This window comes from Monodelphis domestica, chromosome 7, assembly GCF_027887165.1.
Source record: "Monodelphis domestica isolate mMonDom1 chromosome 7, mMonDom1.pri, whole genome shotgun sequence".
Taxonomy (NCBI): domain Eukaryota; kingdom Metazoa; phylum Chordata; class Mammalia; order Didelphimorphia; family Didelphidae; genus Monodelphis; species Monodelphis domestica.
In genome coordinates, this window is record NC_077233.1 from 129318898 (window position 1) to 129341148 (window position 22251).

Consider the following 22251-nt stretch of genomic DNA (forward strand, 5'->3'; position numbering starts at 1 on the left):
TAGTTTTATGTCTGTTTTGATAAAGGAAATTTCTTTGGATATGATGTTAATTTGTATTTACCATGCCTGGACTTGGAGTCAGGAATACTTGTGTTCATATCTATGTGAAGAGAAGCAAATCTTATAACTTCCCCAAGCTATAGCATGTTTTTCCCCCATAGGAAAATTGTGAAGGTTGTACTTCAAACTCTAAATATGTTGCTGCTATCCAGTAATTTCATCTGTGCCTTATTCTTTATGACTGCATTTGGGATTTTCTTGGCAAAAGATACTAGAGAAGTCTGCCATTTCCTTCTTCAGCTCATTTTTCAGATGAGGAAACCAAGGCAAACAGGGTGAAGTAACTTGGTCAGAGTCACAAAGCTATTAAGTGTCTTAGGTCAAATTTGAACTCAGCTCTTCCTAACTCTAGGCCTGGTGCTCATTTCCCTGTGCAAACCAACTGCCCCTAACTGTAATATATAATCTTAAAGTTCCAAATAGGTATGAGACTTCTTAATATTCTTAACCTTAAACCATATTTTAAAACATATTTTTCACCATCTTCTCTTGTGTCTACCTTAGCATTCAAGTCATCAGCATGTGTATATCAAGGAATACATTGATTCGGCTGGGAAGATCTTGCTAAATTCTTTGTAACATTTTCCTTCCATTTCCCCTTCTATAGCAAATTTTGGTACCCAAGCTGCATTAATTTTCATGGTCCTTATTTTGCTTATTACATTCATCATGAATGATGTGAGATGAAACCAACCAAGTGTTTCATAAAATGATATTTCACATTGCCTTTGGACATACACTGAAACTACAATAACTTTTTTTTTATTTATTTGCCTCTCTAAAGGAGACTTGTGAGTCATCCATCCATTTAGCTGCAACTTCCTTTTGTTTCTTTTATTACAAGCATTTCAATATTGATGTAGTTCACTTCTTCCAATAGTATATTATTTCACCAGTCATTGGACAAATACCCCACACTTAGTGTAGCAACCATTAAGTGAATAATTAATTCATGTTAATCTCTACTCTCTTTTCTGTCACCACCACCATTGTGGAAGCAAAGGAAGTAACCTAAGAAAAAGGACCATTTCCCCTTTTTCTGTTTGATTGATTGCTATGGCCAAAGAATTTGTCACCTACTGGCCAGTGGCCTGGTGATGAGTCTCTTTCCTCACAATCAAAGTCAGTCTGTATGAAATGATTTTTGTATTACCTGTAACCGTCAAACTCCACAGTTCACCTCCTTGCCATGATGAAGCTTTGAAGGAGGACTTGGGGAAGGTCTTAGAAATATCCATGCAGATGATTCTCAGTGTAAGCCCTGTATTTGTTTACCTAAGTATTTCAACACTTCTTCTCAGGGTAAATTCTATTGAAACAATAATAGGCTCCTAAAGAAAATATTTACCTGGCAAGAGATTTTCAATTAATGTTTTCTTTTAAAGAAGTAGAAATGAAAACCATCAGTAAACCAGATGGCTTAATTCAACTATTTTACTTTAATAACTACTGCCCTCTGTCCACTGGAATCTCACTCTTAAGAGCTGTAAAGGGCCTTTCAAGTCTTCTAGTTCAACCTTCTTCCCTGTCTTTTCATTGTTTCTTAACACATCTATTACATCCCAGTAAAAAGATCAAAATAATTTTTTACATAGTCTTACCTAAACTGCTTCAGAAGAGAAGATGGAGAAGAGAGGAAAGGCGAGAAGAGGGGAGGAAATATCAGTTTGGAGAGTCATCCTTTTGTCATATGTGGACTTTAAAAGACAGAGAAATCATTTGCCTTGTTATAAGAATTTGAATTTCATAGCTTATACTTAGAGGATGGAACAACAATCAGTTGAAAAGTTGGTAACTTACTAATCTATACTTTTGCTAAACCTATAACCACTGTCTAGGAAAATATTAATTTTGGGGAACCAATGTATTCTCTCAACATATTAATATTATAATTACTGAATTAATAAATTAAGCACTTGCTCAATTTATTAGGATTTATCATAATTTATTCTTATTTAGAAACCCTAAATTTTATGTCAGGTGAATTTTTCATCTTTTAGGATTATTTGGACTATTAGTCTCCAAACTGGATCCCTCTATTTCTAAACTCTCCTCTGTTTTGTCTATATTCCTCAAAGCTATTAAAATAGTCTTCCCAAAACACATCACTCTCTTGCTCAGAAGTCTAGCTTCTTAAATCCTAGAGAATTAAATGCAAATTTCTCAGCCTAGCATTTAGGGTCTTTCATATTCTGACTCCATCCTTTCCAGATTTATTTCACATTATTCCTTATTATAGATTCTACAATCTGGACGGACTGCATTGTTAGTTGTCCTCTAGTTTCATCTTGCCATCTCCAGCCTCATTGCATATACTGTGAAAGCTACACACTCCACCCCCAATATCTGGAATATAGTCCTTTCTTAATCCCCCAAACTCATCACACATCCACTCCTCCCAGATGTTTAAATCCTCTTTTTTCATGATTCAGCTCGGGTTTTCTCTCTCTCCTGGTCAGTGGTCTGTCAACTAGCATTTCTTAAATGCCTACTTTGTGCCATACACTATCTCATCTTCCCTGACCCTAACATTCCTCTATTTCCTAGAATTCCTTATCTGGATTGATCCAGTTCCCCTCTCCCTTTTTTCCTTGACTTAGACTTATTTTCATAGGTGTTATATTCCTGCCTACTCTCCATTCAGTAATCTGTATGCCTAAGGACTGTGCCCTTTCTTATCTTTGTGATGAAGGCACCAGCACACTGCCTTCCACAGTTGTTCAAGAAAAGAAAATGTAGGAGGAAAGGGAAGCCAAGTCCAGATTACCAAATGGCATTGATTCTTTTTCCCAGTTTGACACCCAAATTTAGGTCTCCTCAGGTCTTTAGTTGGATTAGAAATATCTCTGAAAAGGCTCAAGAGAGCAGAGTCTAAAGCACTTATTGAGCTATCTATGGCTTGGCCAGAGGACTGGTGACCACTAGCCTATATCTATTTCCTTCCTCTACCTTCCTATTCACAAACAAGCAGAGACCAAAGCTAAATATGAACTGGGAATAGTGTTATGACTAATGCCCCCAGATGGATGCTCATTAATGCCCAAGCCACCAGGAGTGTCAAAATGTCTTCAAACTCTGATTATGTGCCATTGTAGAGAGAAGACCTCTTTATAAATGTTCCATGGATGGCTGGCTAAGTGGCACAGTGAATAGTGTATGTAATTGGGATCTAGGAAGACCTTAGTTCAGATATTACATCTGACACTTAATTGTGTGATCACCAAAAGTCATTCTGCCTCTATGTGTCTTTCTGTAAAATGTGGGCAATGATAGCACCTACTTACACAGGGCTGTTGTAAGTCTCAAACGAGATAAAGGGCTTTGCAAACCTTAAGACACCATATCAATCCTGCATATTCTCAGCTATTATACTGACCTAAAAATATATCTTCTCTTCAATTTCAGAAACATTTTTAATATTAATTTTCTGAAATTTTACAATCCATGTTCTCTCACCACCCTCCCCAGATTTACCTGTTCTTCATGTTATGAAACAAGACACATGTTGCTTACACTAGAGAAAAATTTATGGAGGAAATAAAATGAAGAATGGTATGTTTCAATTTGTATTCAGATTCTGCCCCTTAGATAGCAGTGAATATCCTTTTCCATTATGAATTTCATGCCTTGCTGACAAAAATGTTCTCTTGTTTCTATTCACTTTACTTTGCATCGCATCATATAAATCTTTCTCTGGTTGTTGTTATTGTTGTTTTGTGTGTGTGTGTGTGTGCTCATCTTGTTGTCATTTCTTGTGACTCAATAGTATTCCATGACAATCATATACCACAACTTGTTCAGCCATTCCCCAATTGATGGATATCCCTCTGATTTCCAGTTCTTTGCCACCACAAAAAGAGCTTGCTATGAATATTTTAGAGCATATATTTTCTTTTCCTTTTCCCTTGATCACCTTAGGAAATAAACCTAATACTGATGTTGCTGGGTCAAAAGCCATACAGTTTTATAACTCTTTGAGTATAATTCCAGATTGTTCCCCAAAATGGTTAGATCAATTTATAATTCCATCAAAAACATATTAGTGTCCCCATTTTTCCATGTCCTCCCCAACATTTGTCATTTTACCATTTATCATTATCATTTTCTGACTCTGGAATTACAAATATATATATATATATATATATATATATATATATATCCATCTTATGTATTCTGTATTGCTTTGAAAAATAGCCATGTTTAATTGCCAGGAGTAGAGTAGAAAAATACAGGATACTTGAGTCATGACTGGGCCTCTTATTCCTTGTACTTACTAGTTGTGTGACCATAATAAGACACAAACTCTCTGAACCTGTTTCCTCCTCTATAAATTAATGATAACATTTATGTTATCTACCTTATGCAGCTGTTGAAAGTACATTGTAAATCCTAAGTGCTAGGTAATGAGTTATTATTACCAACATTCCTGCCCTCCTTTCCCCCTAAAAACTACCCTTTGGTATGAACATGATTGGCATAAATAGTAGCAAAAGATGCTTTCCCATCCTGTTTCTGTTTGAGCCAAGAGAATGCTTTATGCCAGGCACTGAACCCACTTCAGCCTCTGGGGCTCTGCATTTCAAACCATACTTGACCCTTTTGAGGTTTAAGTCAATTTACTCTTGGCAAAGGGAAATGCATTGTTTGAAGAGAAAGGATTAGACCATCATACCAAAGCCCCATAACACTTCTTGGACATCACATGTGTCTTACAAAACAAAATTTTGATGAGCTAAGTGTAAATGAATCAGAAACATATGGATTAAATTTCCCTTAAAATATAAAAGGATTTAAAAATTAGCAGAAAAAGGGGGCCTGGCAAAAATGTGTTCTGAGTTTCGCCAACTTCCAAATGTTGGAAATGAAGTTTGAAAGACTTAACAAACCCACATGTAACCAGTATTTGGGTTTTTTTTCCCTCTCCTTTTCTGGTTTGTTTATTAATCATAGTTAAGATGCAAGTGAAATGAGAAGCTAGGGGTTCAGGAGAGGGAATGAATGGATGAGAAACGAGTAAAAAGGTTCACTTGTTTAAGAGTATATTGTCATTCTGTTTCATAAATCATGGTTTGTGATCCATTAACATTGCCTTAAAAGCTCTTAGATTTTTAAAAATTTTAACCTTTGCTTCAGTCATCTTATGTTGCTTCTATTTTTATCTGATCGTTTCCCTAGGTTTGCCCCTTCTGCTCCATCTCCTCACCATATCAGCCCCCGGAGAATGCCAGCCACCACTACAGTCATGCAGAGACCACCACCTTCCCATGTTCAGCAGCCAGCAGGATCACACTTGAAGTCATACCAGCCAGTAACAAGTTCTTCTTTTCAACCAAATGGCATCCATGTCCATGGTAAGGGGAAAAATATAATAGAAAATTTTAATATCTTGATTTTTTAAAATCCATTCAAATTGGTAAAGAAGGTTCTGTCTTGGTTTCTTATGGCCCTTCTCTGCAATGAAATGTATAAAAATAAAATAAGCCATGGAATCCATCTGCATTTTGCAGACTTGAAAAATAAGATGGCCTCATTTCTGATCCTCACAAATAGTTCATTTTGCAGAACCGAGAGAATCCAGGCTGCAAGTCTAGGATCCTCCAGCCCCCTTTCCCCTAGGGTTCTCCCATCACAATCTCCATTCATGTATAATTACAGTCTGCTTCCAAAAGACAGAGAGGAAAACAAAATACATTACAGGACACCTGCTACCTCTAAAGCAGAATTAGACCCTGTAGCCTGGAAAAGAGTAGTGTAAACCTTGGTAGTCACAAAGATGCTTGGCTCTGCAAGCAGAACAAAGTTTATGGGGAAGTAGGTTCAGGGAGAGGGTGAAGATTCAAGCTGGACCCCAGCATCTTATCAGCACCATCTCTGCAAAGAAGAATGACAATAATCTTCCACAATCAATGCAGAACAGGGTAGAGAATTCCTTTGTGGATTCTTCTCCCTACCTACTTCTAAAGAGCAGTGTCCAAGCTTGGCCAGCTTTAACTTCCACTCACTTTATCATGGGTCAGATGGAGGTCCTGAGGTATGGTACAAAGAGCATCAATTGACAAGTATGAGGAGCAGGGTTCAAATTCCACCTCTGACACTGACTACTTATGTGATCTTAAACAATTCCTTAACATCTCTGGCCTTCATTTTCCTCAACTCTAAAATGGAGCTGTTGGACTAGCTATCCTGAGATTTCCCAGCTTTTAATCTACAGTCCTATGATCAACACATCAAATTCATTTTAATTTGTGGTTCCACCTCTTACTTGAATGACCTGTCTTAAATCATAATGGAGGTTTATTAAGAGGTATAAAGATTTTTTTTTGTAGCATCTATCATTTTTAATTAAATAATTAGAAAGAATACAAGAATGTTTATCAGGGAATCTGATTTCCAACCAGCTCTAATCTGATTTTGTTACCTAGTTAGTTGCTAAATTGTTAGTGTGAGCATTTACACTTCAGAAATTGGTAATCTTCATAAATCAGGGCTTGATTTATTGCTTTGTTGATTGCCTGTACTTAAAAAAAGTTGATAATATAAATTAAACTTATAAGTGTGGGTAATATATATGTGTATATATGTTTACATTTCCATGTAGAACATAGTTGTTAAACATTTAAAAGAACACCCTTGTATTACTCTGTAATCATTGCTTGAGCTCAACAGCAATGCAGTAGAAGGCTCAGGGAATGAAATCATCTAGAGGTCTGGTGATTGATTCTAGGTTAATCATAATTACGATAATAATAAAAGCAAGATTGATAATAATAGCTGGCATCTGTATAGCACTTTACAGTTTGCAAATGCTTCATATTCCTTATCTCATTTAATATCAGGATACTTTTGGTTCTAGACCACTCTAGGTTATAGATTGCAGTCTTGTCAGGTCCAATCACTAGTGTCTTCATTTTCCTTCAAATCACCTTAAATTTTGATTCATTGGAATTTTTGTTATTCTATAGTTTTGCTGCATAAGCATTCCCTGAATATTGGTGTTAAAAAGATAAGGTTGTGTGTGTGTGTGTGTGTGTGTGTGTGTGTTAGAGAAATTTGAGATCATTGAGCATGTGACCAATTACAATCTGCCCATTCTCTTCTTTCTGTTCAATTATGACCACAGCTGTAGTACCCTTCTAAGATATTTATGTTCTGATGTTCTAAATCAGTGGCATGGCATCATCTAGGTCACAAATCAGAAAACTCAGCCTATGAGACAAGTTGACATTTGTTTGGGGCCCAGATTCAGCCCAGGGGCCATAGTTTGCTGTCCTCTGGCTAGGCAATAAACATTCTTTACCATTTTTTCTCTGTTTGTATTTATAAGCCATTCTTTTTTGAGTGTTTGTAAATTTTACTAAGGAAATCTTTTTTGCATCCTGGGTCTTAATCATCCTCTCCTCTCCAGTCACCTCTTGTACAAACGCCTCACCATTGCTCAAGTGTCTTTTCTTCTTCCCTCTCACCCTCCAGGTCTAGAGCCAGAAACCATGATCCAATTCCGTTATTGATCCTGGTTGGAGTAGGTCCCCTTATGGCCCCATTTACAATCCCTGTAACTTCCAGATTAAAGTGATCCCCCGGCGAGTCCTACTCTGTATGTTGTCTCTCTCCTTAAAATGGAGGCTATTTGAGAACAGGAACTGTTGTTCCTTTTTTGGTTGTGTATCTATCATTTAGCCTACTATATGGCATATAGTAACTTCTTGAGGAATATGTTTTTTTTTCCCATTTGTGCATTGATGTCCCAAGACCTCTATAGGCAAGAATAATTGAATTAAGTCACTATCTGTAAGGGAAATATCTTCATTTGATCTCTGAATAGGACCACTTCCATGACAATGGCAAATATTTTTGGCAAGAAGTTAGCCCCATTTTATGTCTTGTTTGATATCAGTAATCCCAGAATCTAGAGACAAAAGGAAATTTAGAGATCAACTAGTATAATCCCCTCATTTGATAGACAAGGAAACTGATGTTCCCAATGCTTAAGTGGCAGACTCAAGGTTGTTTAGCAAGGTCATAACAATAGCTTGTAACTATGTCTTAATGAAATCCCATTGTGTCCAATCAGTGCCACTGATGGTAATCTGATAACATCCATGTGTTCTTGTTAAGTGTGTCTTTCAAGGAGTTTGTGATTTAATTGATCATCATCTCAGTCTTCTGATGGCATCTGACTCAGATGTCTTCAGAGTTCTCCACAGTAGATAGAGGTCAAGAAGAAATGCTATTACCATTTTTAAAATGGAGGAACCAAGGCAAAGGGGAACATAAATTGTCTGGCTGAATGTAAGGTATGAAGTCACCTTTGAGAGAGAATCTACATTAATGGTGACTGATTTAGAAACCAAGTCAAGCTGATGTTCCATTAATAGCTTTTTAAAGAAGTGTTTGATGAAATGCACATTTCAAAAAGATTCATATATATATATATATATACCATTAAGTTTCTTCACCCAATGAGTTCTTCGAGGCCAGAACGCAATTGTTGTTTTTCCATTCAGTTCTTCTGTGATTATATGGAAGAAACCAGTAAAATGACAGTCAAGATTAATTTAAAAACTACAAAAGCTCTTAAAAATTGTGTCCAATTTTGTCATTTTGCAGATAAGGAAATTTGAGAAAAAGGATATGACTTTATATGAGGTCACAAAGTAAATCAACATCAGAGCCAGGACTTGGACCCAGGACTACACACTCCCAATCTGTGATGCCCCATTGCCCCTGAATTTTTGAAAACTGCTGGTCAGCTTAGCTTTCAGCAGGGGTCCAGCTTTGAGCCTGATACATTCTTTTTACTCATTTCAGTCCATTTCTTTAAATATGTAATGGCCACAGAAGAATGATTCACATTTAGTTTAAAAAGAATACTAATCATTGCTTTGTGCTTAAAAAATTAAAAAAAAAAAGACCTGGGTGGATGAGGAGGGAATTTTAACTCCATGCAAAGACTGAAGGAATATTCCTTTGGGTCATGTACAGATTAGAAGCTAGCTAGACAAAGAACACATCCCTTCTCAGATCTCAGCTTCCTCTGTGCCATTTTAAACACATTTTTCCTCTCCTGGGACATCACTCGGAGACTTTCAATACTATTTTATGGCATGGGATTCAGTTCTTTTTTTTAAAACTCTAAAAATAAAACTCTTTTCCAGAACGTTTTTCTCTGATCTACTATAATTCTGTAAAAAGTAATAATAGCTGACATTTATGTAGCACCTCAAGACTTGAAAAGCACCTTACATATGTTATCTTACTTGAGCTTCATAGTGATCCCATGAGGTTGGTACATTAATGTCCTCATTTTATCAGAAAGGAAACTGAGGTTTGAAAAAAACGAAATGATTTTTCCCATGGCCACACAGATAGTCAGTATCAGAGTGGGGATTTGAACCAAACTCTTTCTGTTTCAAGTTGTCTAGGCCTCAGCTTCTTCATATATAAAACCAAGAAGTGGAGATCCTGTCAACTCCAAATCTATGATCCTTTTATCTTATTATATCTGAGCACCTTCCCAGATGTAAATTCTAGGATCACAGGCTCCACCAGCCAGGACAAAGAACTACCACAATAAGCTATTTTATGAAGACCCTCATTTTTATTTCTTTTATTTTATAATGATTAAATAAAAGTAAAAACCCTTGTACGGCAGAATAGTACAATGGAAAGTACGTTGGACTTTAAGTCAGAAGATTTGGGTTTAACACCATGTCTGTAACTTGTAAGCAGTTTAATTGTGGGCAAGTCATTTAATCTCTCAGTCTCAGACTCATCTATAAAATGAAAGAGTTGGAATGGATAACTACTAAAGCCCCTTTTAGATCTAAAATTATATCTCCATTATTTGTGATACTACAGAACCCAGTGAATCCATTAAAGTCTGTGAAGGCCTTTTTGCCTTTATTGTTGTTTTGCCTTTATTATCCCTGGCACTTAGCGTATTTCAGTCATATCCAATTCTTCATGACCCCATTTGGGATTTTCTTGGCAATGATAATGGAGTGGTTTGTCATTTCTTTCTCTGCTCATTTTACAGTTGAAAAACTGAAGCAAACAAGTATAAGTGACTTGTCAAGAATTACATACCTAGTAAAAATCTGAGGCTGAATTTGAACTCAGGAAGATCAGTCTTCATGACTTCAGGCTTGGCACTCAGTCCACTGTGCCACCTAGCTGCCCGGCACTTGACATAGTGCCCGATATGTAGTAAGCACTTAAAAAATGCTCCTTAAATTGAGTCCTTAGAAGATCATCCTGCTTAAGGGACAATAATATTCTCCATACTCACTCTTCATCAGTTTATCCCCATACAACTGAAATTCTTCCTCTGGAAACTAATCCTGCACTCTTTACTCATTTTCCCCCTCCCTCCTTCTCTAAAATTTCCCAATAGCCAACACAAAGATTTCAGTCAGGCAAGGTCAAGTCATTAGATTTCATTAAGGAGAATACCATGGAGTGCTTTCTCCAGCCTAAGCCATTTGATATATCTTATGTAGCTATGGGGAGTGGGAGCCTTCCCCTGTTAGTCTCTGTCTCCTGCAGTTCATAACCAGCCTTCTCATAATTTAAAGAGCTGTAGCTACAGCCACTGAACCCTCCATTCAATCTGCTACCAAAACAATGGTGACATTTTTCTGTCTCGATGTGTAGTCTTAAACTTGTCAACTCAGTTCAAATTGGCTCCATCAAGAAAGAAAGTATTTCATGGCCAATATACCTTTTGAACAGAATGATTTGTAAATGGTTTCTCTGGCTTTTAGCAGAAGCATCTTTCGAGTTCATGTAAATCAACCAACATTAATATTTAAATAGGAATGAAGTAGCAGGTATGAGTATAACTAACTTCATGCTCCATCAGCTGCTCACATCAAGTCCTGACTTCTAATTTCCAGGAAAGAGTCATTTTGGAAGCAGGACTGATGACCTGTCCTGTTTCCCAAAATGTATCATGAATTGAATGTTGAAATGTGTGGTTAGGTTTTGTTGCGTATGTGCGTTGTTTTGTGTGTTGTTGTTTTTTAAAAGAAAGATATGGAGATAATAAAGAGAATCTTCTCCCAAGGGAAATTTAGTCACAACTGCAGATGCTTTGTTGTGAAATAATGCCAATATGCTCAAAAGAAAAACTACTGCTAAGAATTTGGGGACTGTGTAGAAAATGGGCTGAGCCCACGTTCAAACTCCTGTCTGTAATGGCAGTAACAATATAATGGTGCAGGAAGATTGATTTCTTCACCAACAAGGAAATAGCTATGTACCAGACACCCTGGTGAAATGAATAGTCACTAAGTGAGTGAGCCAATCAATATGTGCTAGGATGTTTCTCTTATTGTTATCATCGTTAATCATCATTTACATGAATAATTACATTAAGCTCAATAATGCTGTTCTAAATGCTCACAGAGGACTAGGGATTAATTGCCTGCTCCAAGGAAATTATAAATGAGTGTATGAAATCAGTGTAGATCACTGTACAAAATCACTCTAAGAATAACTTACTTATCTAAACCTTAATGAAGCCTAGCAATTCTACAGAGCTAAGGCAGCACCTAGACACACACACACACACACACACACACACACACACACACACACACACACACCAGTAAAGACTATCCAATATATTCTTGCACTTTTAATAATCAAATATTTAATTGTCAAGGTAGGGTGAATAGAATATTTCCCTGAGGAAGATTTAGAGTCAAATCCCACCTTTGACCCTTGACCAGTTGAAAGGAAAAAGAAGAATGAGCTGTCTCCAGAGGGAACGGGTCCCCTCTCTCTGAAGCCACTTTTGAGATGTATTGAAATGAGGATTCTTTAGGAATTATAGGAGTGGACCAGATGAGAGTTAGGACCCATCCTAAAGCTGAAACTGCGATTCTTTGTATCTGTGGATAAATCCTTCAGTCTGTATTGCCTCTAGCAACATACTAAAACTTAGACTTCATATGAATTAAGTCCTAAGATACCTAAGGCATCTGCCTTGGTAGAATTCCTCCATTTGGAGTTTTCTATATTAATGAAATCACAGATCCTTCACATATTCATTTCCCATAATGATTAAATAGCCTATTTAAACAAGCAATTATGGGGAAAACTCTGATACTGAATTGACTAGGTTACAGCCCACCAAGGCACATAATTTAAATATGGATAATAAATATGCTCATTTGTAAAAGAAGACCTCCTAACACATATTGGTTGGTCCATTCACTTTATGATTATTGCTTTCATCATATTTTCTCTTTTTGAGCAACACTGTACAGGCAAAGACATTTGTGTTCCAGCACACTTCTTCTCCCCAATTCAGACAGTTTCCTCTTTTCAGCACCCTATCACTTACCCAGGTGACAAATTTGCAACCCACCCTAGTTCCTTCCTACAACAACAACCAAAAAAACTATTCTAAGTCACTAACATTTTCAATGATTGTTTAAAACTAATCAATCAATATTCATTTGGCATCTACTACAATTAAGGTATTACGCTAACTACTTATGATCAATAAATTGATCGATTAGCTTTTGGTAATTGCCTACTATGTGCCAGGGACTGTGTCAGACACTGGGGAAACAAAATAAAAGTGAAATATTTCCTGCCCTTGAGGAATTTATAATTTTACTAGAGCAAACAACATGTACATATGTAGGTATATCAAAATATCTCTTTATAAGAAAGAGTGCACTGGATTGAATCAAAATTCAATCATAGCTCTGATATTTAGTAGTAGGTGACCTTGGACAAGTCTCTCTTGGCCTCAGTTTCCTCATCTGCAAAAGGAAGGAGCTAGACTAGATAGATTTTCTAGGATGTCTTCCACCTCTGATTCTATGACAATTATTGGGAGAAGAGCACTGGTAACTGGGGAGACTCTCGAAGATGTTCATATAGAGGGTAGCACAAACAATAAAGAATTCTAAGAAAAAGAAGCAATGCATCCTAATCATAGGAGGCAGCCTGGGCCTAGGAAATGCATAGAGAGAGAAGGACATGGATAAAGAATATTAAGAAGGCCAGCAAGGCATTTCTATTTGTTTCTAAAGGTAATATGGAGCCATCAGAGTTTATTGAGAAAGGAAGTACCCTGGATCAGACCTTTACTTTGGAAAATTCGACTTGGCGGTTTTATGGAAAATTTAAGTCAGAGACCAGTTAGGAAGCTATTACAATTCAGTAGTGAGAGGTGATGAGGGTACAAAGTAAGATGGTAGTTGTGTGAATAGAGAGATGATATCTGGCAATTGACTAGATATGTAAGATAAGTGAAAGTGAGAAATGGAGGATAACATTGAGATAGGAAACCTAGTGGTGGTGCCCTTGACAAAAATATTAGAATTTGGCAGAGAGAGGTATATGAGAAGGTAGTGGTAATGATTTCTTTTTGGGATATGTTGAGCTTAAGATGTCTATAAAATATTGAATTAGAAAATATAGAAAAAGCAATGGGTCATAGAGACCAAAGCAGAGGTGAGAGAATGAGTCTTGATATGTAGATAAAGGCACCATCAACATAGAGATGATAAACTTTTTTTTTTCTTTTGTAAGCGTTTTTATTTTTTTTAATTTTATAATATTTTATTTGATAATTTCCAAGCATTATTCATTAAAGACAAAGATAATTTTCTTTTCCTCCCCCCCTCAATAGCCAATGTGTGATTCCACTGGGTATCACATGTGTTCTTGATTTGAACCCATTGCCATGTTGTTAGTATTTGCATTAGAGTGTTCGTTTAGAGTCTCTCCTCTGTCATGTCCCCTCAACCGCCGTAGTCAGGCAGTTGCTTTTCCTCGGTGTTTCTACTCCCACAGTTTGTCCTCTGCTTATGAATAGTGTTTTTTCTCCTAGATCCCTGCAGAATGTTCAGGGACATTACACCACCAATAATGGAGAAGTCCATTACGTTCGATTATACCACAGTGTATTAGTCTCTGTGTACAGTGTTCTCCTGGTTCTGCTCCTTTCACTCTGCATCACTTCCTGGAGGTTGTTCCAGTCTCCATGGAATTCCTCCACTTTATTATTCCTTTTTGCACAATAGTATTTCATCACCAACATATACCACAATTTGTTCAGCCATTCCCCAATTGATGGGCATCCACTTGTTTTCCAATTTTTGGCTACCACAAAGAGCACAGCTTTGAATATTCTTGTACAAGTCTTTTTCCTTATTATATCTTTGGGGTACAAACCCAGCAGTGCTATGGCTGGATCAAAGGATCTTTTATCGCCCTTTGGGCATAGTTGCAAATTGCCCTCCAGAATGGTTGAATCAGTTCACAACTCCACCAGCAATGAATTAATGTCCCTACTTTGCCACATCCCCTCCAGCATTCATTACTTTCCTCTGCTGTCATGTTAGCCAATCTGCTAGGTGTGGAGTGATACCTCAGAGTTGTTTTGATTTGCATCTCTCTGATTATAAGAGATTTAGAACACTTCTTCATGTGCTTATTAATAGCTTTGATTTCTTTATCTGAAAACTGCCTATCCATGTCCCTTGCCCATTTATCAATTGGAGAATGGCTTGGATTTTTGTACAATTGATTTAGCTCTTTATAAATTTGAGTAATTAAACCTTTGTCAGAGGTTTTTATGAAGATTTTTTCCTAGTTTGTTGTTTCCCTTCTGATTTTAGTTACATTGGTTTTGTTTGTACAAAAGCTTTTTAATTTGATGTAGTCGAAATTATTTATTTTACATTTTGTGACTCTTTCTATGTCTTACTTGGTTTTAAAGTCTTTCCCCTCCCAAAGATCTGACATGTATACTATTCTGTGTTTACCCAATTTAATTATGGTTCCCTTCTTTATGTTTAAGTCATTCACCCATTTTGAATTTATCTTGGTGTAGGGTGTGAGGTGTTGATCAATTCCTAATCTCTCCCACACTGTCTTCCAATTTTCCCAGCAGTTTTTATCAAATAGTGGATTTTTGACCCAAAAGCTGGGATCTTTGGGTTTATCGTATACTGTCTCGCTGAGGTCACTTGCCCCCAGTCTATTCCACTGATCCTTCTTTCTGTCTCTTAGCCAGTACCAAATTGTTTTGATGACTGCTGCTTTGTAATATAGTTTGAGATCTAGGACTGCAAGGCCCCCTTCCTTTGTATTTTTTTTCGTTATTTTCCCTAGATATCCTTGATCCTTTGTTCTTCCAAATAAACTTTGTTATGTTTTTTTCTAAATCAGTAAAGAAAATTTTTGGGAGTTCAGTGGGTATGGCACTAAACAGATAGTGCCATATCAGCTAAATGATGAGTACAGGAGCCAAAATGCAGAGATATTAGATAGAGAGAATGAAAGGAGAGAAATTAGAAGCACTGGCTATACATAAACTTTTTCTAAGAGTTTGAGAAAGGGAGAAGAGATACAGAATATCTTGAAAGAATGGTATAGTCTGTAAAGATAATTTTAGTGTTTTGACTTAAATCTAAATAATTTGGTTGCTAGGGATGATTCCCTTAAAATAATAAAATACCCAAGTCAGCTGGGAATTATGGAGATTTTAATTAATATAGAGAGAAGGAATTAAGGAAGAGAGAGAGAGAGAGAGAGAGAGAGAGAGAGAGAGAGAGAGAGAGAGAGAGAGAGAGAGAGAGAGAGAGAGAGAGACTGAGAGAGAGAGAGAGAGAGAGAGAGAGAGAGAGAGAGAGAGAGAGAGAGAGAGAGAGAGAGAACTAATTTAAACTGCTCTGGCTCAGGCTGAGCCAGGCAGTAGTTAAAGGCCTTGGCCAAAGTGGCCTTCCTGAGTCTAATGGAAAGGGAGTCAATCTTATCACTCACCTCGAGACTGTCTCCAAGGAAGCTCCAGTCCTCCACTGAACTCAATCTCCTGAACTGAGTTCCAACAATCCTGAACTGACTTTTTAGCCTCCTTTTAAAGAGAATTGTCTCTTATGTCACCTCCCTTAAATTTTTATGTCTACTAATCACAATATATGCTTTTTCCAGGACTGCCCATTCTTTAGTTCTCACCACTCTTTAGTTCTCACCTTCTCTGGTTAGATTGTATCTTTTGAGTACTTCATGCTTCTTTGTTAAGCTTGCCTTTTGTGATTAACTTAACCTTTATAGGTACTTAACAACACCCTTTTGTATTAGATCTACAAATAGACTTAACTTAAAGTTCTAGTTAAGTTCCTTCATTGTTCAATCAGGAGTTTACAACTTTATCTTCCCCTAAAGTATATCTAAGTATGGGTGAAGTAATGTAAAGTTCCCAAGACATTCCTGATTCTGTTAGACTAAGTATCTCCATTGTTACAATAAGGAAATAGTTAAATCAAATCTTCTAAAGTACAGTCTGAGTAGTTTTTAAGATTCCCAAGTCTAGTAAAAGTTTTTTTGTATATTTTTAAGGACTGGGAGACAAGGAAAAAGCCAGTAGATAGGGAGAGATTGAAAATTAGAGAATGATTTAAGGGAAAAGATAATGGGATGAGGGGTACAAATAGAGAAGGTAATGGTTAGAAGAGCCAACTCTTCATTAGGAATTAGAGAAAAGAACAAGAGAATGTAGGATGGTGTTGAATGATTTTGAGAGGTATAGGAGGGAGTAAACTCACAGTAAATTACTTCTATTTTCTCAGTACAATATGAGAGATCCTGAATTGTGAGGGAGATGGAATGTTGTGGGAGATTTAAGAAGAAAAAGGAAAATTTGGAATAGTTGCTATAGAATAGTAGAGGAGTAAAATGATTGCCTTTTTACAAGTATAAAATTAGAAGCTTGGATTAGGTGAATTCTGATATTTTTCCTAATTCTAAATCTATAACCTTAAGTAATTATAAGATATAGAAAAGTAACAACTGAGAAGATTTAGAAAAGCTTCCTGTAGAAGGTATTAACTGAGTAACTTCCTAAGAGGCAAGGAATATATTTCCCTTCCCATGAATTTATTCCATTAGTCATGTTCAATTCTTCATGACCCTATTTTGGATTATCTTGGCAAAGATGCTGGAGCAGTTTGCCATTCCATTCTCCAATTCATTTTACAAATGAGGGAACTGAGGCAAACAGGGTTAAATAACTTACCTAGAATCACATAGCTGATATGTGTCTGAGACCAGATTTGAACTTAAGTCTTCCTAACTCCAGGGTTTATACTCTAACCACTGCACAATCTGGTTCCTCTTTTCCCACGAATAGTAGCATGTTGAAAGATAAACCCAAAGGAATGAATTTCTCATAGGATAACTCTCAATTTCCATCCTTCAGAGACTGTGATGTTTCACGATTCTTACTGTTTGGAACTTGGAGTTGAAATTTAGATTGCATTTCCCCATTGAAACAGTGTAATATGGGATTTTTAAAGGTCCTATAGTAGTACTCTTATAATAATTATTAATCTCCATTATTGACAAAATGGCCTTGGGAGGTTATTTATAATGTTTCTATTAAAATGGTTCTAAAAAAACAACTTATAACTGAACTTTTGGAACCATAATTGAATTAGTGCATACATTTGGACACTACATATATTCTATGCGTCTCCCTCTAAATGAAGGGCTCTTAGAAGGTTTTTCTTTGTGTCTGGACCCATTAGGCCCCTTGATGAAGCTTTTCTTAGAACAATGTTCTTGAATGCTTACTCTAAAGCACACAAGATCATAATGAAGCAAAATGTTATTGAATATAAAGGAGGAATGTTTCCTCCCAAGTTCACAAACCCCTTGAACCCATGATCTAAAGGATTGAAGAGAGAATTCGTTTGGACAAAATAAGAATTCTCTACTCTGCTCTCAACTTTTCCCCTCAAGTCCTTTCCAGTTCTGAAACTAAATCTGTAAAAGAACTTAAAGTTAAAGGTTTTTTGTTTTTTTTTTTCCTTGAGATCTTGGAAGTTCAGTTGAGATGATTTTTTTCTTTTCATGTTTATTTTTCTATTTTTTATGCTCTATAGCCAGAAGCTAAAATGGGAAATGAATCTGTACAACCCTATAAGTGACTGGAGTCTAGGCCCATCCCTATATATATTCTATATGATAGTCACAATTACACAATGGAATTTCCCATTCTCAGCTCTACCACTAACACACTATATATATGATTTTAAAGAAGTCATTTTCCTGGTCTGGTCTTCAGTTTCCTCATCTGTATCACATTGGAATTGAAGTAGATTATTATTTTTATCAGTCTAAATCATCAACTTTTAATAATAAATCAATACTTATAGATCATCCACAATTTTCTGGGTATAGTGTAGGATGTTAAAAAAAAAGTGTTCCTAACACATAAATGAAGTTTATATGCCAAAAATTTCTATGTTGTAACTACATTTTGCCTCAAGTTATTCTTTCTTGTGCTTTAATGCTTTCTAGCTGTCACAAAAACTGACAGCTCATGAGAATATTTATTTTGTGGCTTGTAGGAGAGCCCATCTACCACTTTTGTCTTTTTTTTTTAGAAAATTTTATTTAGTCAATTTAGAACATTATTCCTTGGTTACAAAAATCATATTCTTTCCCTCCCTTCTCTTCCTCTACCCCTCCTGTAGCTGACACACAATTCCATTAGGTTTTACATGTGTCCTTGATCAGAAGCTAGTTCCATGTTGTTAATGTTTACACTAGGATGTTCATTTAGAGTCTACATCCCCAATCATATCTCCTTTGACTCATATAATCAAGCAGTTGTTTTTCTTCTGTGTTTCTACTCCCACAGTTTTTCCTCTGAATGTGGTTAGTGGTTTTTCTCTTAGATTCCTCCAAGTTGTTCAGGATCACTTCATTGTCACTAATGGAGAAGTCCTTTACATTCTATTGTACCACAGTGTATTAGTCTCTGTGTACAGTGTTCTCCTGGTTCTGCTCCTTTCACTCTGCATCACTTCCTGGAGGTTGTTCCAGTCTCCATGGAATTCCTCCACATAATTATTCCTTTGAGCACAATAGTATTTCATCACCAACATATACCACAATTTGTTCAGCCATTCCCCAATTGATGGGCATCCACTTGTTTTCCAATTTTTGGCTACCACAAAGAGCACAGCTATGAATATTCTTGTACAAGTCTTTTTCCTTATTATATCTTTGGGGTACAAACCCAGCAGGGCTATGGCTGGATCAAATGGCAGACAGACTTTAGTGCCCTTTGGGCATAGTTCCAAATTACCCTCTAGAATGGTTGGATCAATTCAAAACTCCACCAGCAATGAATTAATGTCCCAACTTTGCCACATCCCCTCCAGCATTCATTACTTTCCTCTGCTGTCATGTTAGCCAATCTGCTAGGTGTGGAGTGATACCTCAGAGTTGTTTTCATTTGCATCTCTCTGATTATAAGAGATTTAAAATGCTTTTTCATGTGCTTATTAATAATTTTGATTTCTTTTTTTTAAATTTTAAATATTATTTTATTTCGTCATTTCCAAACATTATTTGCTGGAAACAAAGATCATTTTCTTTTCCTCCCCACCCCCCCTCCCACCACCTTTCCCTCTCCCATAGCTGACACACGATTCCATTGGTTATCACATGTGTTCTTGACTCGAACCCATTTCCCTGTTGTTGGTATTTGCATTATAGTGTTCATATAGAGTCTCTCCTCAGTCATATCCCCTCAACCCCTGTAGTCAAGCAGTTGTTTTTCATCGGGTGTTTTTACTCCCACAGTTTATCCTCTGCTTGTGGATAGTATTTTTTAGATCCCTGCAGATTGTTCAAGGACATTGCATTGCCACTAATGGAGAAGTCCATCACCTTCGATTGTACCACAATGTATCAGTCTCTGTGTACAATGTTTTCCTGGTTCTGCTCCTTTCACTCTGCATCACTTCCTGGAGGTTGTTCCAGTCTCCATGGAATTCCTCTACTTTATTATTCCTTTTAGCACAATAGTATTCCATCACCAACATATACCACAATTTATTCAGCCATTCCGCAATTGATGGGCATCCCCTCGTTTTCCAATTTTTGACCACCACAAAGAGCACAGCTATGAATATTCTTGTACAAGTCTTTTTCCTTATTATCTCTTTGGGGTACAAACCCAGCAGGGCTATGGCTGGATCAAATGGCAGACAGACTTTTAGTGCCCTTTGGGCATAGTTCCAAATTGCCCTCCAGAATGGTTGGATCAATTCAAAACTCCACCAGCAATGAATTAATGTCCCAACTTTGCCACATCCCCTCCAGCATTCATTACTTTCCATTGCTGTCATGTTAGCCAATCTGCTAGGTATAGAGTGATACCTCAGAGTTGTTTTGATTTGCATCTCTCTGATTATAAGAGATTTAAAACACTTTTTCATGTGCTTATTAATAATTTTGATTTCTTTATCTGAAAATTGCCTATTCATGTCCCTTACCCATTTATTAACTGGAGAATGGCTTGATTTTTTGTACAATTGATTTAGCTCTTAATAAATTTGAGTAATTAGACCTTTGTCAGAGGTTTTGATTATGAAGATTTTTTCCCAATTTGTTTCTTCCCTTCTAATTTTGGTTGTGTTGGTTTTATTTGTACAAAACTTTTTAATTTGATGTAATCAAAATTATTTATTTTATATTTTGTGATTTTTTTTCTCTTTCTTGGTCTTAAAATCTTTCCTTTCCCAAAGATCTGACATGTATACTATTCTGTGTTCACCTAATTTACTTATAGTTTCCTTCTTTATATTCAAGTTATTCACTCATTCTGAGTTTATCTTGGTGTAGGTTGTTTTATTAAATAGTGGATTTTTGTCCCAAAAGCTGTGATCTTTGGGCTTTTGCCCCAAGTCTTGAATTAGATCATTTTAAAGGGGCTTCCTAGCTCTTACCTCCCATAGCAATCTGGCTTATTTTCCCTGTTATTTGATTGTTTTAAACCTTTGCCTTCTGTTTTAGCATCAATTCTAAGATACAAGAATAACAAGGGCTAGCAAAAAGGAGTTAAGTTCTTTGCCCTGTGTCACAGAGTTAGGGAGTATCTGAGGCCAGATTTAAAGCTAAATCTTCTCAGCTTCAAGCCTGGTACTCTATCCACTGTACTCCCCAACTCTCCCTTCCTTTTCCCTATTGTAATGGATTCTTATGATTCTATTATGCATATGCATTAAGGAGTATCTAGAAAAAAAATCCTTATGTAGAGAAGTAGTGCAATACTCTGGATGTGTACACAAAAGAAGAGTATTGAAGATAGAGATTGGGGGATTTGTCTCTGCATCTCTGGCACCTAACAGTGCCTTCTACATTTTTTCCTTCTAAATGAAACTCTGACTTCACCTGTTTGTGAAGAAGTTCTGCCTGTCTCTATGGGCATCTTCCCAACAATTTTAGAGTTACTTAGGCACCCAGAAGTAAGCTTCCGAGGTCATACATTCAGATGGGTTGATCTAGGACTTGAAAAAAGGTCTTCTTGACTCCAAAGACAACTCTGGTTACTATGCCCCATTGCCTAGTTAGTCCTTGGGAAGTACTTATTAGAGTGGGCTGGATTAAACTGGAATCAGATCCTGTATCTGCCACTAATTAGCAATCCTCTTCACCTTTTTACACTCCAATTTCCTCAAATTCTATGATCCTATTAGATCAGGAACCAAAACCGTCCCCTACCCCAATCTCTCCATGGAGCATCCTGGGAATTACCATTCTGAGTTCTAGGCAATCACATGGAAGTTTTGAACACAGTTTAGCTGCACTGTGCCTATAGCTTTGTGGAGACTGGGCAGAAGAATGGGGCCTTTCATCTCCATGCTACCCAACTCTCTAGAGAAGATCAATAGTCCTATATAATTCACAGCAGTAGAGGAAGTAAAAAGGTGTGGGAAAGGCTCCTCTATTTTGAACTGATTACTAATAATATACTGATTACTAAGTTCTTAGCCATCTAGGTGGTACAGTGGATAGACTACTAAATCTGGAGTTAGGAGTTCAAATCTGGCCTTAGACACTAACTAGCTGTGTGACCCTAGGCAAGTCATTTAACACTATTTGCCTCAGTTTCCTCATCTGTAAAAAAAGCTGGAGAAGGAAATGATAAACCACTCTAGTATCTGTGCCAAGAAAACCCCAAAATGAGGTTAAGAAGAGTCAAAAATGACTGAAAACAATTGAACAACTACAAAATACCACAATCTGTAACCAGTAAGGATGTTTTTCATTATTTCATAGTATTAGGCCCTAGATGATGAATCGTATCATCTGGAAGCCCTTATTTATAGCAGGGTCCTTCCATAAGGTTAACCTCAACCAGAAGTGGTA

General features: G+C 36.7%; 1 protein-coding gene across 1 annotated transcript in view; it reads left to right on the top strand.

The window, feature by feature from the left end:
* GLIS3 (GLIS family zinc finger 3) overlaps positions 1 to 22251 on the top strand; it is a 601540-nt gene that overhangs the window by 545321 nt on the left and 33968 nt on the right. Inside the window, exon 9 of the mRNA XM_056805458.1 lies at positions 5236 to 5411. Within this exon, the coding sequence (XP_056661436.1) occupies positions 5236 to 5411 (176 nt within the window). The remainder of the gene's footprint in view (positions 1 to 5235; positions 5412 to 22251) is intronic.